At 34.5% G+C, this 15,003-nt stretch overlaps 1 protein-coding gene across 12 annotated transcripts in view; it reads right to left on the reverse strand.

Moving 5' to 3' along the window:
• The window catches only part of ADAM23 (ADAM metallopeptidase domain 23), a 75,047-nt gene that overhangs the window by 11,569 nt on the left and 48,475 nt on the right, over window positions 1-15,003 (reverse strand). For 7 of the 12 annotated variants that reach the window (XM_080600374.1, XM_080600371.1, XM_080600377.1 and 4 more), the window contains exons 19-24: window positions 13,745-13,795; window positions 13,208-13,271; window positions 11,669-11,774; window positions 10,061-10,180; window positions 8,975-9,143; window positions 7,071-7,182 (exon numbers count right to left, since the gene is read on the reverse strand). In XM_080600374.1, coding sequence (XP_080456500.1) covers window positions 7,071-7,182; window positions 8,975-9,143; window positions 10,061-10,180; window positions 11,669-11,774; window positions 13,208-13,271; window positions 13,745-13,795 — 622 coding nt within the window. Of the gene's footprint in view, window positions 1-2,637; window positions 2,729-5,032; window positions 5,395-7,070; window positions 7,183-7,224; window positions 8,114-8,974; window positions 9,144-10,060; window positions 10,181-11,668; window positions 11,775-13,207; window positions 13,272-13,744; window positions 13,796-15,003 lie in introns of those variants that run through there. The other 5 variants (XM_080600372.1, XM_080600381.1, XR_013953788.1 and 2 more) reach the window with 4 other exon arrangements.

A 15,003-nucleotide genomic window follows, 5' to 3' on the forward strand; every position in this document is an offset into this window, starting at 1 on the left:
AGTGCTCTATTTACACAGGGTGGAAGAAAACAGACAATAGATTTGAGTATTTTACCATTTTAATTGCTCTACACAAAAATTACCTATCGAGTACTCTTTGATGTAAAGCTAATTGCATCTGAGCTCAAGACAAAATAAAACCAACACAACAGTTCTTTTGCAGCATATTGCACACTGTGTTTAAACACTTAAATATCCAGGAATAGCCTTCAAAAACAGTTCTTACCTCCTATCCCAGTCTCTCAAAATCAACACTTCAACACAGCAATAAAAAAAATTACTGTTTTAAATGTTCTGAAGCTGAGTTTTGAAAGCTATCAGACAGCTAAAATAAAAAAGAAAAAGTAGCAGCCAGAGATCAGCAAAGGAAAGAGAAAGGGCAACTGCAGTAGCTCAAAGTTTTAAGCTGTTAGGTCAGTATCCCAAAGCCTTCTGTCCAGTCCCAGACACTACAATAGGAAAATACCCTAAGTTTTAAAATGTTTTAAAATGTAGCAGGGTTACCTAACTTCATTGCAGCCATTATACATTCCCCATATCAGTGCTTTTGAATATAAGATTAGCTAAAAGAAAACAATATTTTTTTCTCAGATTTTGTTTGTAACATCCAGTGGTATGTAAGAATTACTCTGCAAACATGTCATGAACTGATTCATGTCAATATACAATTCAGGAATTGAAGAGTATACAAACACTGCTGAAAATAAGTATGATTTAGCACTCTGAATTAGTATACACAAAAATCAGGTATACAAAAAAAAATTATTTTCCACTCAACTTTCATGGGGAAAAAAAAAACAACACAAACAAAACAGATTTTGCCATGAACTTAAGCTGAATACTTTCTTGAGGACCACACATTTACTTCAGGAGGACTGTTTGCTACAAGGAAGCGTAGCAAAATGGGGCTTATACATTCTCCCAAATCTTTTCAAACATTTGCTTTAAAAATTGTTTCCAGCAATTCACACACAAAGAGTATTCAGGAATATTAATAAAAGACTTAGACTGAAAAGAAATAAGGTGAGCTTTACAGATATAAGCAGTGCACAGATTGGACGACAGTAATTAAAAAGGTAATTTTTCACAGTTTGGAAGAAAATATCTTATTTGGATTTACTTACCTTTAAAGTCACACCTGGCTCTAAATCAACAGGAATAAGCATGATGGAGGGTAAATGAGTGCCATCTGACAGGCATTGTACTCACAACTAAGACTTGCTATGAACAGTTCACAACTTAACAAGCTACTGTATTTCACTTGGATGTGCATCTTACTCTGGATTTTATCAGACGACTGCACACAACAAAAAGACTGAAAACACAGCAAGTAATTTACCTGTAAGAAATTTCAGAAGCCTTGATAAACTCTAATGCTCATTTCTTTCTAGCCATAAAATGCTATCTTCCCACAAAAGAGATACAACGATTAACTGATTGTAATGCATTCATAACTTAGATAAGAAAGTACCAAAGGGCCGCTTTTTATCATCTCTCTTCTTCCTGTGTTCCCTGGTTGCTAAATGTTTGAGAAAAAGTCTATTTTGTAGTGGACACTCATTCAACAAAGAACAAACTTCTGTTTTTTCAATACAGGAAGCCAATACTAGTTTTATTCACTTTAAATATGGAAGAATTCAATGAAAATTCAAACATAAGACAATATATGAGACAATCAGGCTAAGTTAATGGAAAATTTACTAAATTGTGTTATGTAAAAAAGTGGGTCCTAAACAGCTATTTTTCATAGAATGTTTTGGGTTGGAAGGGACCTTTAAAGGTCATCTTGTCCAACATCCCCCTGTCATGGGCAGGGACACCTCCCACTAGATCAGATTGCTCAAAGGAACGTCCACCCTGACTTTGAACACTTCCAATAACGAAGCATCCGCAACTTCTCTGGGCAACCTGTTCCACCGTCTCACTACCCATTGTAAAACATTTCTTCCTTAAAGCTGATCTCAATCTATCTTCTTTCAGTTTTAAAACCATTGCTCTTTGCCATGTGACTACAGGCCCTGGGAAAGTCTATCTTTCCTGTGAGCCTCCGCACACCTATGAAAAGCAAATAGCCACTATTAAAATTGAGGTAGTGGGCTAACGCTTATATGTGAAGACTATACTTCAGCATTCTACTGCCTTCAGGTAACAGAATCTTAGCAACAGGATATTTGGAAGCTTTACTGTAAAACTAGCTATATACACTATTATCAGCTTTCATTTTCCTAGCTAGATTGTGTGAACCATTATTAGACTGAAAGCCCCAAAGAGTGTAATAAACAATTTGCTTTTTATCAAATAGTCCAGGTTACCCTGATTCTATTTTGCAAAATAGTAACAAACTCATTTTTCCATTACTTTTGTAATTTGGCATAATGTGAACATTCAGACATTTAATTTTACTGTGACAATGCAAAAATTCACAAACTTTTTGTTTTATGCCCCACATTATCCCAGACAGGAGAAGGTTCAACACTGCATGAGCAAATCACACGACACAGACACAGTCAAATCACACGACAAATACGGTCACCACACGACAAAGCTAAAGGGGTAATACACAGAGGGCTCAGGTGCATACAGTTACCTCACACACTAGGCACCAGACATAAAACTCAAGCTAAGAAAAATGCTTACTCTATTCCCCACCCTGTGCCTCCAAAAATCACCCCCAAGGCCAGAATGGTCCCTGCCACTGCACCTATTAGCCTGTTAGTGGCCATGCTCACTGTGTGGAGGGAAAAGTGAAGATTTTTTAAGGAAATGATCACATCATATATGTCTGAAATGAAAACAAAATAATTCCTCAAAGGAATATTTTACTTTATAATCCATCATCTGATAAGCAATCCAAACCTCCAACCAAACTTTTATTTACCAAATACCGTAGCTTTAAAAATTCTGAAGTAAGCTTTATGTGATTTCATTTGAACCCCTGCAAATATTTCAGTGAAAAGCTTCCCTGTAAACATAAGACTATTCCTTTTAGCTTGTGATTTTATTATTTACTTAAAAAAGGAACATCCTCAGCCTGCTGCTTAGTTAATTTTAGGACAGCCAAAATGTAAATAAATCACCAATAAGAAAACTTCCTGTTGATCACCAGAAAGATACTGTATCCAGAGTATAACTAAGCAAATAAAAACTGTTTGTTTGAAAACAGTTCAATTGCAGGGAAAAGAAAACAGAACAACTTTTAATTAAGTCCTTTACAAGTGTGTAATATTTTTGTTTGTTACTGCATTTATCAAACAGGACCCTATTTATCTATATCACCTACAGACAATTAACACTTTTTAAAAGGAAAAACCTACCCTAGTAATGTGCTTCAGGTAACAGCTTGGAACTTCAGTATGTTCAGAGACTCTCTTAAGTACACTGAGGCCTTATTTTTGAAGGAAGCTTTTTTTTGAGGAAAGAAAAAAAAACCTGTATTTCCTACATGTTATAAAAGATTAAAAGTTGGATAGATTCATTGTGTCTTAACAGATCATAAACAAGCACCTGAATTCTCTAATGGGAACTTTTTCAGGGGACAAAAACTTGATAATCTTCATCAATAAGTCTCTTTTGAAACTTTCTCTTTTTTTTTAATTCCATAAATATACACAAACACACACACACACTTGAGACGTACGTTTTATATTAAAAACAAACACTATTCCACTAGTCAAAACAGAGGCCCAATTCTGCAGTGAAATTGCAAAGAAAGAATATTGTGTGCATATGGAGCCCCACTGACTTCAAAACTATTAGCCAGCATTGTAAAATAATTCAAAGTTTCTGCAGTAACCAAAAACTAACAGCAAGAACTCCTTGTCTTCTCCAAACAGTTACCATCCTGAATTGCTCTCCTGTGGGTCGGCTAGTACAGGTTGCTGAGTTTAGACTAATTCAAGAGTCATGCATTAATACCAACATAATTAACATAATTAAGGATGACCAATTTTTAAATCCTGAAGTACAGTATGGAGGCAAAGGCAATTGACGGATGATACAAAGGTCTGAAAAGTACAGTAGAAGCAGTAACCAATTATCAATTACAACAATATGTAAACAAATAGCAATACTTTTTTGCTATACTTAATCTAATCGTAGTAAGAAAAATGGTGGAATCTATGGTGTGAAAAATCTTAAAGCTATTGTGAAATTTCACATCTCTGTATAAAAGATATATACTCGTGTAAGTATAGAAACTCTCCTAAATAATTATCTGCTCTCATGCTATTTAAGCACTAGGTTTCAGCACTAACCACTATGGTAAGTAGTTGAAATAGGAAGAAATTAAACCCTGAATCATGTAACATACAGGTGATATTGACTTAAGCAAATCTTTCTGTATCAAAGCTTCTCACAATACATGAACACGATTCTAGTTTATTTGCAAAATATTTTCCTTTCCCCTTATATCAAAGTATAAGGATTCCAACACAAGTAGGTAGTTTAATGCAAAGAATTAACTCATCATCAAGGGATTGTTCTTGTCAGGAAGAGTTGGTGTCCCTGTCTAAACATGACATAAGGTGTGAAGTAGATGGAAGTGATGGAGATTTATTTATTTTAAATGACAGATTTGTAAATTAATTGTGTAAGCAATACAAAAACTTTCACTAGATTCTTGTAAAAATGTTACTACTACAATATAAAATCTCTTTCAATTTTTTGTATTCAGTCTGAATTTGTCAAATATCTGAACTTTTGACACTCAAAACAAGAAGCATATCTGCTAGGTTGGATCTATTCTTAATGATATATATGCTTATGTAAGTAAGAAAAATCCAATGTTTTCTAATTTGAGAATGTACTTTTTTTTTTTTTTTTTTTTTTACAATGTGATACTAAAACATTTTCCAATTTTCTTTACACCTGGATATGGCCACATTTAAAGAACAAATAAAACAAAAATTGCTGTATTCCAATCACGTGAACATAACTAACCACTTAAAAACTTTCACGTATAAAGTGTAGTACTCATCATCAAAACTGTAAAAATTGAAGGTTTGGTATCAGTACCATGGATATGGCTACTCACTCTGTCTAGGCTTGATTTCATGGATTTTCTCTGCCCTGGTTTTGAGAGTCAGATTATATTCATTCTAGCTTGTTCCTTAGATTTCTGGTCATATCAGATGTCACTTTGTGATGCTGGATTTAGTTTAGATGCAATGTTCTCGCAGCTGAATCTGCTACACTTTTCTCAAAAACAAAACAACAACAACAAAAAAACCACGAGTATTCTATTTCTGAATCTTTACAGAAGTACAGAAGGTTACTTCTGTATTCTTTTGACATCTCCCAGAGGAATCCTCTATTAGCATACCAAAAGAGATTATAGTGGCTGTCAGTGTGCAGGCTCCTAAATTCACTTCCAGGTGATTCAGCATCAATAAATTACTGCAACAACATACACAAAAATAACTCGTCTTTTAAGATTATTTGAGCCACCTTGTAACAAAAACATACTCTTCCTTTTTTCAGTGGAATCCACTGAAAACTGGAGTGTAAGCTATACATCTGTACCTAGCAGAAATACATACAGATACTATTCATTAAAGATTTTCTTCCCAGAAATCTTTCAGCACTGATACATGAATTTTCATAAAGGTATTTCCATTCTGAAGTCATTCAAGTTAGTTTGAATTACAAGAATCTAACCAAGATAAATATACTTTCTGTGCTGCCTTTCATATAGACCTTTTTACAGATGAGGGAATTAATTCTTACCTATAGGAATTGGAAGTAAGCAATTAAAAATTTGTAAGCAGTGTTCCAAAGTTTGGAAAGTTTTATGGGAAATGGAATGACAAGTATCTTTGTAAGACAGAGTACAAACTAGACAACTAAATAATGAACTGTGGTGGGGTTATAAATCCAGGAAGTACCTGCAAAGATTCCCCATAATATAAATCTGGGCTGTTCTAGAGAACTTCCTTCACAGCAGGAACCTGTTTCAATATGATCTCTCTGACACTTCTTGGGAAAGAACTACTGGAACCGTTCTGCTAAGGGGCAAAGGAATATGGCACACGTGACAGAAGTAGAGCCATTCTGGAGGGACATACCAAAATCCTGTCTTCCCTTCACAGAATATCCTGGGCTAGAATGGACCCACAAGGATCATTGAGTCCAACTCCCGTGAAGCCCTGGATACTTTAAAGTGTAATGAGTTGCACTGTGAGCTCTGAGGACTACATTTTTAAGCTTCTTTCCATCAGCTTTATAGAATGTGCAGAATGCTCTAGAACTGGGATTTAGCTGAAATCTTTTTTTTTTTCCCCACAGGTTTCTCGTTTGTTTATTGGCAACTTTATCTGTAAATGCATACGTGATTCTGGATAAATACAGTCTGATGTTGGATAATATCCTGATAACAGGGAAGACTTAAAAACCTTAGACAGCACAATCCAAAGACGTTGTTTGGAAGAGAAGTCAGTGAGAATCTCAAGTGCTTGTCTTCCTCTCTAAAAAATTTTGACAAATTTTTGACAGTAACTCCTCTTCATATTTTTACTTCATATACATATGAAGTAGGTTGAAATACCTACTATACAGGTAAGCAATAATGGTCATAAAAATAATGTAAGTCCATAAGAATCTTATTTTTCTTCCCATTGAAATCTGATGCCAAGGAACCAAAGCTATTTTCACCAGGGATATTTTGACTTTTCCCTTATGTGACAGCTCTCTGAATTACCTGAGAAGAGCTATGGGAACTGGAAATCTCTAGTAAAACATAAATGCTCAAATAAATAAAAAGTAAGAGCTACATTTAGTCAGCTTCCAATCATAATGATTGAAAAAATTGAGAGTAGGTGACAAAGGAAAGATCAGAAAGTATGTACTATTATGTATTGAAATCTTCCCAAAATTTAAATTAGAAAATTAAAAGTTTAATCAATTCTCAAAGCAGAAAGACCTACATCATCTACATGAAGCAGAATTTTACTGTCTGTCTCTAAACAGGACTGTGCAGTATTTTTCCCTTCCTATATGCTAATTCTACTACCACGTATCGACTGAAAAAATATCATAAATATTTGAAAGAACATTACAACTGAAATCACACAAACCCTTGGGTCCTTCATCCTTCTTGTTACCAGTATCCCTGACAGGATCGTCAATACTGCAGTCTGTCCCAGCCCAAGAGAAATTACAAATGCAAGTGGCTTCATTACTACATACCTGGAAAAGAAAAGAAATAAAAACAGCTGTTTTTAAACTGTATTTTCTTAAATTTATTCAAAGTAATTAGGTAGTTAGTTCACACAATAAAAATTCATTCACTTATATATTATAGCAATAACACTGAGTGTTTAGAAAGAGCATAAAATATCAGGAGCCTGAAAGTTTGCTTTAGCCCTCTAAATACACTCAGATGCTAGGAAAAGCAGAAGAGTTCCTAGTGGTTCCATCATCACTTGCACTACACAGCTGCACAGGATGCGAGAAAGAACAGAAATTCTCATCCACCAAGAAACTATCCAGACTCATTATCTCTTCACCAGCAAACTATGTAGACTTTTGGCCTGGATGTTCAGAAGGAATACAAACGTTTCCATTTAAAAATCTAAGAGCAGGTCATGCTTTACAACCTTTCATTTACAGTTTGTTCTCATGGAGAAAAAACTGTAAGATTTTCAGTGCTTTTGTCCTCATTTTTCTCTAAGCAGCAATGAGGACTGCTTTTGTTTCTAAGAATAGTTCCAAGTCTACATGTATTTAAATGACCTCTAAAGAGGATGTACTCACTAAAATTGGCAGTATATTTGTCATAGATATAGGAAAACCTATCCAACCAGGAAAACCTACAATATCAAATCAATAGCACAAGTTAGTATCTATAAACCTTTCACACGAAAAGGAATATGTAATGTCTTGCTAAAGATTACTAAAGAAAAAGCATGACATGAGAAAAAGACACAAAACAAAGAATGAAGTTTTGATTGTGAGATTTGAAGGGAAGTCAATCATTAGGCATCAGCTGATAACACATTTTGGATACTGGAACAAACCCAAAGACTACTTAACTTACACACTAATAATTGGAAGTAACATGTGTTTTTCAATTTTTTATCTCACTCTGCTTCTTGAAGTATTCACTGAAGGAACTTATCTAGAAAGATGATGATAAATGCATCTTATGACAGGTTTGATCAGCTGAAGTATTCTTTTAAAATTACCCAAAGCAAAACAGAAAACGTAGCATAATTCCCTCACCACTCATGCCACTCTTCAAAATGTACCAAGATTAAATCTCTGAATCTCTTCTAGACCCTCTATTATCTGATTAGAAAAAGGTTCTTGTTAACTTTGAACCCAGCTGACATTTCTTCGAAGGGCTCAAATTCATGTCTAATCTTCAGTTACACATTAACAAGAAAAAAAAAAAACACCTTCATGTACAAAGTCCAGCCCCTTAGGCAAGTATATGCCCACTGAATCCTACAGTTTTCAACAATATTACCATTAAGACATAGAACAGTGAATCTGTTCTTCAAAACATTATCATCTTAGACAAATGGACTTAAGGGTAGAATAACAGAATATCATGTACCTGAATGTAAAATGATACAATTTGTGTGTGTTCAGGAAGAACATATCTCTGTTGAGGTCCAGCATTTTACAATTTTAGTAACTTAAGTCATCAGGTGTAATTCTATGAACAGAGGGCCAACTTTCTAAAGGTATAATGCATTACAGAAGTCTTTACAATAACTAGTGTCAAACTTTCTTGATAGTAGCAAAAACAAAACACTTTGGATATAATTGCAGAAGTAATTCGACAACTTCACTTTCTAAAATTTCATCTTTGCTTCACAGGATGTTAGTGCTCCCTAGAATCTAACATTTGCTTTTTGAGATCAGCAGGCCTCAAGGAACACTTTCATGTAGAGAACTGCACAGGGTACATTAAGATCAGACATAACAGAGATAGCTAGAGAAGCATAGCTGCTAACTCCAAACACAGGCTCACCCCATGACCGGAACAGACTTTTCCATTAGAACCAATGGGACAGCTGCTTATGTTCAAGGACTGAATTGGCAGGCACTTTTTGTCCAGACACATCATATGAGGACCACATGGAGCTCCATCCTCCACGTAACCTAAATCTGTATCATCATCTAAAAGAACATGAGCACCACTAGGAAAAATAAGTTTAAAGATAGTATTAGTATTATGACTGCAGTCTTTTGAAAATATTAAACATGTCAGTCTAGATACTAAAAGTTTCATACCTTTCTCACGTCCATACGTACACAAATACAACAAAATTATCAAGCCTTTCTCTCCATCCACAGGACTGACAAAGTGTTTCAGTTGTCAGACTAAAAAGAGTCTAGATAATGACCTAAATACTCAAAAGGGTACCTTAGTTTCTTGTTTGTTTTGCAAACAGTCTTCGGTGGACTGTTTTTTCTTTTCTTTTTTTTTTTTCTTTGTAAATGCTGCAGATTGCTATTACTAGAAAATACTAAATAACTTCCCGGGTGATGACATTTAAATAAAAACATCAGTGGAATAATAGAAGACTTCAGAATCATTGTTCACTCAGGTTCTAACTATATAACAGAATATTCTTAGTGTGACAGTAATGTTTCCAATGTCTTTAAATACAAATCCAGTACTGTGCACAGCAAACTAAAATCCATTTACCTGACCTTTAACTGAACTGTAACTTAACATCTTATCCAGCCACAACTCCTCACAGTTCTCTCCCTCTGAACCTTCACTTTCCCTATAGGTATTTATTTCTCTGAGGATATTATGTTTAATTCATGGGTCTTTGGTAATTACAGATCTATTTTTTCCAGAAAAATATAATGCTGACCATTAAATTCTGACTGTGAAGTACTGCTAATAGAGAGTTGAGACAGAATAATCAGGAGAGCAACCCACATTTCACCCTCTTTAAATGTGGAATATTTTCTTTTAATCAGAAGAAACAATGCTGAGAACAATAATTTTCCTGTAAGATATCAATTACTTTTAAATCATGTATTTTTACATTTATTCTTATGTTCATTCATTTAGGTTTGACAGAGCAAAATTATCTTTTACCTGCAGTCCACTATTCGTCCTTGATGATAAAATGAATTTGGGATAATTTCTCCTTGAACTTGACCAACTCGTGGAACTTTAGTAAGATTAGTGCAGAGCAAAAAGCCACAGAAAACATCACTGTAATATGAAAACAAAAAATCAAAGTTACTGAAATGGTATGAAATAAATTTACAAAACAGAAAGACCAGCAATGCTGCTGATGATCACATTAAGTAATATAGGACAGTAAGTCACGTGATAGACTTTCAGAGTACAAGCGTAGAAATAAAATGCTATTTGGTGTAAATGACAAGAGGCAGAAACCAGTAGTTATGCATTCTAATGTACCACTGCACAGTATTCACATAAAGTTCACATGAACAAATTTCATCTGTGCTCTAAATATAATACAATGAAAAGGAGGCGAATTGTACACAGCTTTGTCCTATCAAACTACATTACATTTTCCTACATCTTAACAGCTTGGACATCATACATTAATGTGAAGTTTAAATTTTTGATTGCATTTTATTTCCCTTGCAGGAGCACAGAACCATAATAACAATCAATAAGATGACGGTGTGCATGAATTTTAGGAAAGAATCTACTTTATTTGCTGTTATTTTACATGTGCATTCCTTCAATGGAAGGGTCCCCACTTAAAGCTTCCATCTCTTTCTGTAATTGCCCAGAGTCATACAAACAGCTGGATGAGCGCTGGAAACTGTATTTGTTAAAACTGCAAATATTTTAAAAAGCTCTTCAGTTAGACCATTTTTCTGCATCTCTCTACCGAAAAAAAAAAAAAAAAAAAAAAAAAGCTTTTACACAAATTAGGGTTTTGGTATACATATCAGACCACCACCATTCTTCATATGTACAAAAATCCATTTAACCACTTCTTTCCTTACCTGAAATATTAATTTTCCTATCTGAAATTAATCATGTAACCCAAAATAAAAAATAACACCATGTAACTAACATCAGTCAAAGAGGGAACACACTGTATAGCCAGTACAATTTTTACGTGTATTCTAAAAAAAAATTCTAAAAAATTACAGAATAGTAAGTAAATCAGGAGAAGGTTAAGCCTACCCATTAATAATCATTGCCTTGAAAAGGAAATTTAATCAAATATTCATCTAGCAATGTGCACATACAAATAAAAATCAGCCATTTCCTATATAGCTTGTTCAAATGTCTAATGCTCCTCTCTGGTCAAAATAAAGGTTGGAACAAACCTGAAAGAGCATAACGTAGTAACAGTCTCAGAGCCACTCTAGCAAGCAAACACTGTTAATCTGCAGCCTAATTTATCCCCACCAATTCTGAGGCATTTGTATATTATACATAAACCCGTGACTTTTTGCTGCCTTGTACCCCATGCCGTCTGAGAGCACAAAAATTACACAATATTATCCTTAAAACCTAGAATTCTTTAGAAATGTATTGCTGAGTCACCTGCGGACTTTTCAGAAACAGACATGGAACTTTCTCAAGCTGCAAACCCTGTGAGGTGAATATTCAAAATAATGCTAAACAAACTGCTGATGCATTGATGAAAAAGTAGAAAATATTAAACCAATATATTTAAAAATACCAATTGTCTCTACTAAACGTGCTTACTGTTTGCTACACTGAATCCATCGGTCTCCATCCTTTCCACAGTTTCCTTTTTTTGTGCCTTCTGTATTAAGCTTCTCATAACAAAATTTGTCAGATCCTGAGGACTCTATTGATGAAGAAAGGAAAAGGATTGTACTTTCTAATGGTGACACAAGCGCTTTGAAAACTTGCATAATCTTTTATTGCAGTTGTATTACTATTATTTTTAACACAAAACTTATAAATCTAACCATTTGTATGTACAGAGATAGCACTTTCCACAGTGGGAACCTGCACAGACAGAACTGCAATACCTACAGATGTTTTCTTCTAAATAACCCCCAGTGTTCAAAATCTGCTCTGAACTTTTATAAAAGTAACTGTGTTGTTTTCTCCATTTGAATTTAACTCTATTTGTTATTTTGTTTACTTCATAACATCTACACATAGTTTTAATCTACTTGTTCCCACTGCGTTTATTCCTGATCTGTATTTCAGGAGATCAAAAATGATATCTATGACATACAACAACACCTGATAGCAACTCAAGGTGTTTCTTTTGTTTGTTTTTTGTGTTTTAGGAGTTCATAGATAAATCAAGGTTGAACAGTCAGAGTGTGATTTCTACTGCTTCTTAGGAGTAAAAATCTGAACTAACAGATTTAAAACCACAATTATTTGCTAACAAGCTCATTTTTTTTCTGAAAATCACTGAAAAAAGGCACCACAATTATATAGAGGATGATAAAGTAAAGTAAAAACAAATAAATGTTATACAATAAATCCCTCACCTCTCACCCCCCCAAAAAAATTAAAACACTCTTGAGTCTCAGATAGGCATAAGCAGCAGTAGCAGTTATAGTTAGACAAAACTCAAGAAAACATTAAGTGCTAGAGTACAGAGCATCCTGATAGGTCTGCTCTGCTGAACTGTCCCAAAGTCATTAAACTGAGTAGTTATCCCCTCTCAGCTGCAAGCAAACCCCATCACAAGTACAATTCTATTTTACTCAATCAGGTTTACATCTAGGTTTAAATTTGTAATATGGATAATTAAATACATACTAATGTATGAATTTTCATAAATATAGGATGATTCAACAAAGAGGATAGGAGCAGCTTTAGCATGAACCAGTGCTGCGATAAGGGAATTGACAACTGTCATTAAAAGCAAAGCAGCAGCAACAACAAAAAACAACCTAACAACCAAAACCATGTTTGAAACTATAAAACAAAAAAATCCTGAAACCCATTTTTTCCCTGGTAATAGTAACTCAGAGTTGCTAATCTCACCTAACTCCACCAGAGTCCAGCATTTGCTGCCCTGTCTGTGTCTGCAACCACATCAGGTCTGAACAATCTCACTGTCACCACTCCCAAACAAGCATGCAACTTGACATTTTGTTTGGCAATCAAGTCACAGTTTCACACTGTCGTCTACTGTGCAGAAACCTTTTAACTTACAGTAGGAAAAACAAAAAGTAAAACACTAAAAATATAAAACAAAGGCAATAACGAAGTAGAAATAAAATACATTTAAGGTAGTAGAAGTCAACCTACTAGATCCCCAGATATATTTGCACTGATTATCTCTTGTCTTGCATTCACCATTGTAGCAACGGCCCTAAACAAAACACAACATGTTAGCAATGAGAACTGACCACTGTTTCCTTTCATTCTCCTCCCCTGACAAATGTCTTTTGATTTTTGATTCTTCATCCACATCTTGGAGTGTATAATAGTTTTCATGAATTTGGGTAGATGGACCACACATTTTGGCTCGGATTCTCAAAGTCAGTTGGTGTCTAATATGCACTGAAATTTCAGCAGCTGCTTTGTATCTCTCATTTACATAGTTGTAAAGAACACGGATTATGATTTCATATTCTACATGCAAAAATGTAAAGATACCAAGCAGATCTTACTCAAACTACAAATCATTACTATTCACAGAGTGTATTAAGCACAAACAACACTGATGTCCAAAAGACAATATCTATGTAGAAATACAGAAGACAGGATCTTTACAAAAACAAATATTTGCTATTGGGTCAAATTGTATTAACTGATGTGCAGAGATTTGAGAACATTACATACCTGATTAGAATCACAGGCATATCCATCCTGTTTACGAAGATTTGGTGGACACTGAAAAGGAGTAAAATTTATTTATTTTTTATCATGTGTACTGCAATCCGTCAAAGGATCACATATGGAATATTCCTGGTTTTAAGTGACAATTGCAAAACATACAAAGGAGGTAGATAACAATTACTGGAGGAATCTTTACAGCTATTTATAAAAATGAAAAAATTAACATCTTGAGCTATAAAATACAAGGTTTGATTCTAACTTTCCGCATATTCCCAATGGAAATTAAGGAGGTGAGGCAAAATAAAAAGCGAAACAGGTGTGCTCAGTAACAGGATATCTCCTTACAAATACTGGGGCCATGTTTGCTTTCATGTGCAACACTGCCACTACATTCTCAGTCCCACTAAGAAAGTGAGAGAACATTTAGCTGTAGCCTACCACCCTGTTGATTACAGAGCCATATTGTATTATGATCATGTTAACTGTCAGGTTTCTCTTGGCATTGCAAAAATTTTTGATACGAACAATTCATTAGCCCCAGAAGCCTCAGATTACTAAAGCTATGAGTATACCAGCATCAGTGCTTTTCTTCAACAAAAAAGGGACTGGTGAAGATTTGGAAAGGGCATGGTGCTGCAATGTACATCATAGCCAATACTTTCAGGACAGCCATTCCAGCTAAAAAAAACCCTTTCTCTCCTCCACTGAGAAGCCTCCACCTACAGAATGAAAGATTTACAATAAAATCTCACCAATAGCTACTATCTGTAAGTGTGAATGTCTCAAAAGACAACATTCAAAGAGGTTACTGTTAATTTATTGTAATCTACAATACAGCCAATGCCCAAAGAGAACTATGAGATCTTATTTCTTCAAAGTTAAGAACCTGATACAGTAGGCTGCAGCGGAGTTATGAAGTTCTTATATAATCTTGGAGCTAAATATTCAGTATTGAAAAGAAACATACATGACCTAACAAGTCAATACTACTGTGAAAATGGAAGATGTGCTGAATGTTAACTATTTAAAAGAACTCAAAATAACCTTTTGTCTGCTCTTTATTCCTGTACTTTTGAGAATTATCCAAGTATTTTCAAGAGAAACGTGTACAATTTATAAAATAATCACGTGTGCATTCTTAAAAACATAGCATTTTATTCCCAATTTGTTGTAATTGTCTATATTTTCTACATTTGCATTTTAAACTGTTTTATTTCATGAAATCTTACTGTTATTAACTCTGAACCCATTCACATCTGCAG

This window comes from Anser brachyrhynchus (assembly GCF_964034855.1).
Source record: "Anser brachyrhynchus genome assembly, chromosome: 7".
NCBI lineage: Eukaryota > Metazoa > Chordata > Aves > Anseriformes > Anatidae > Anser > Anser brachyrhynchus.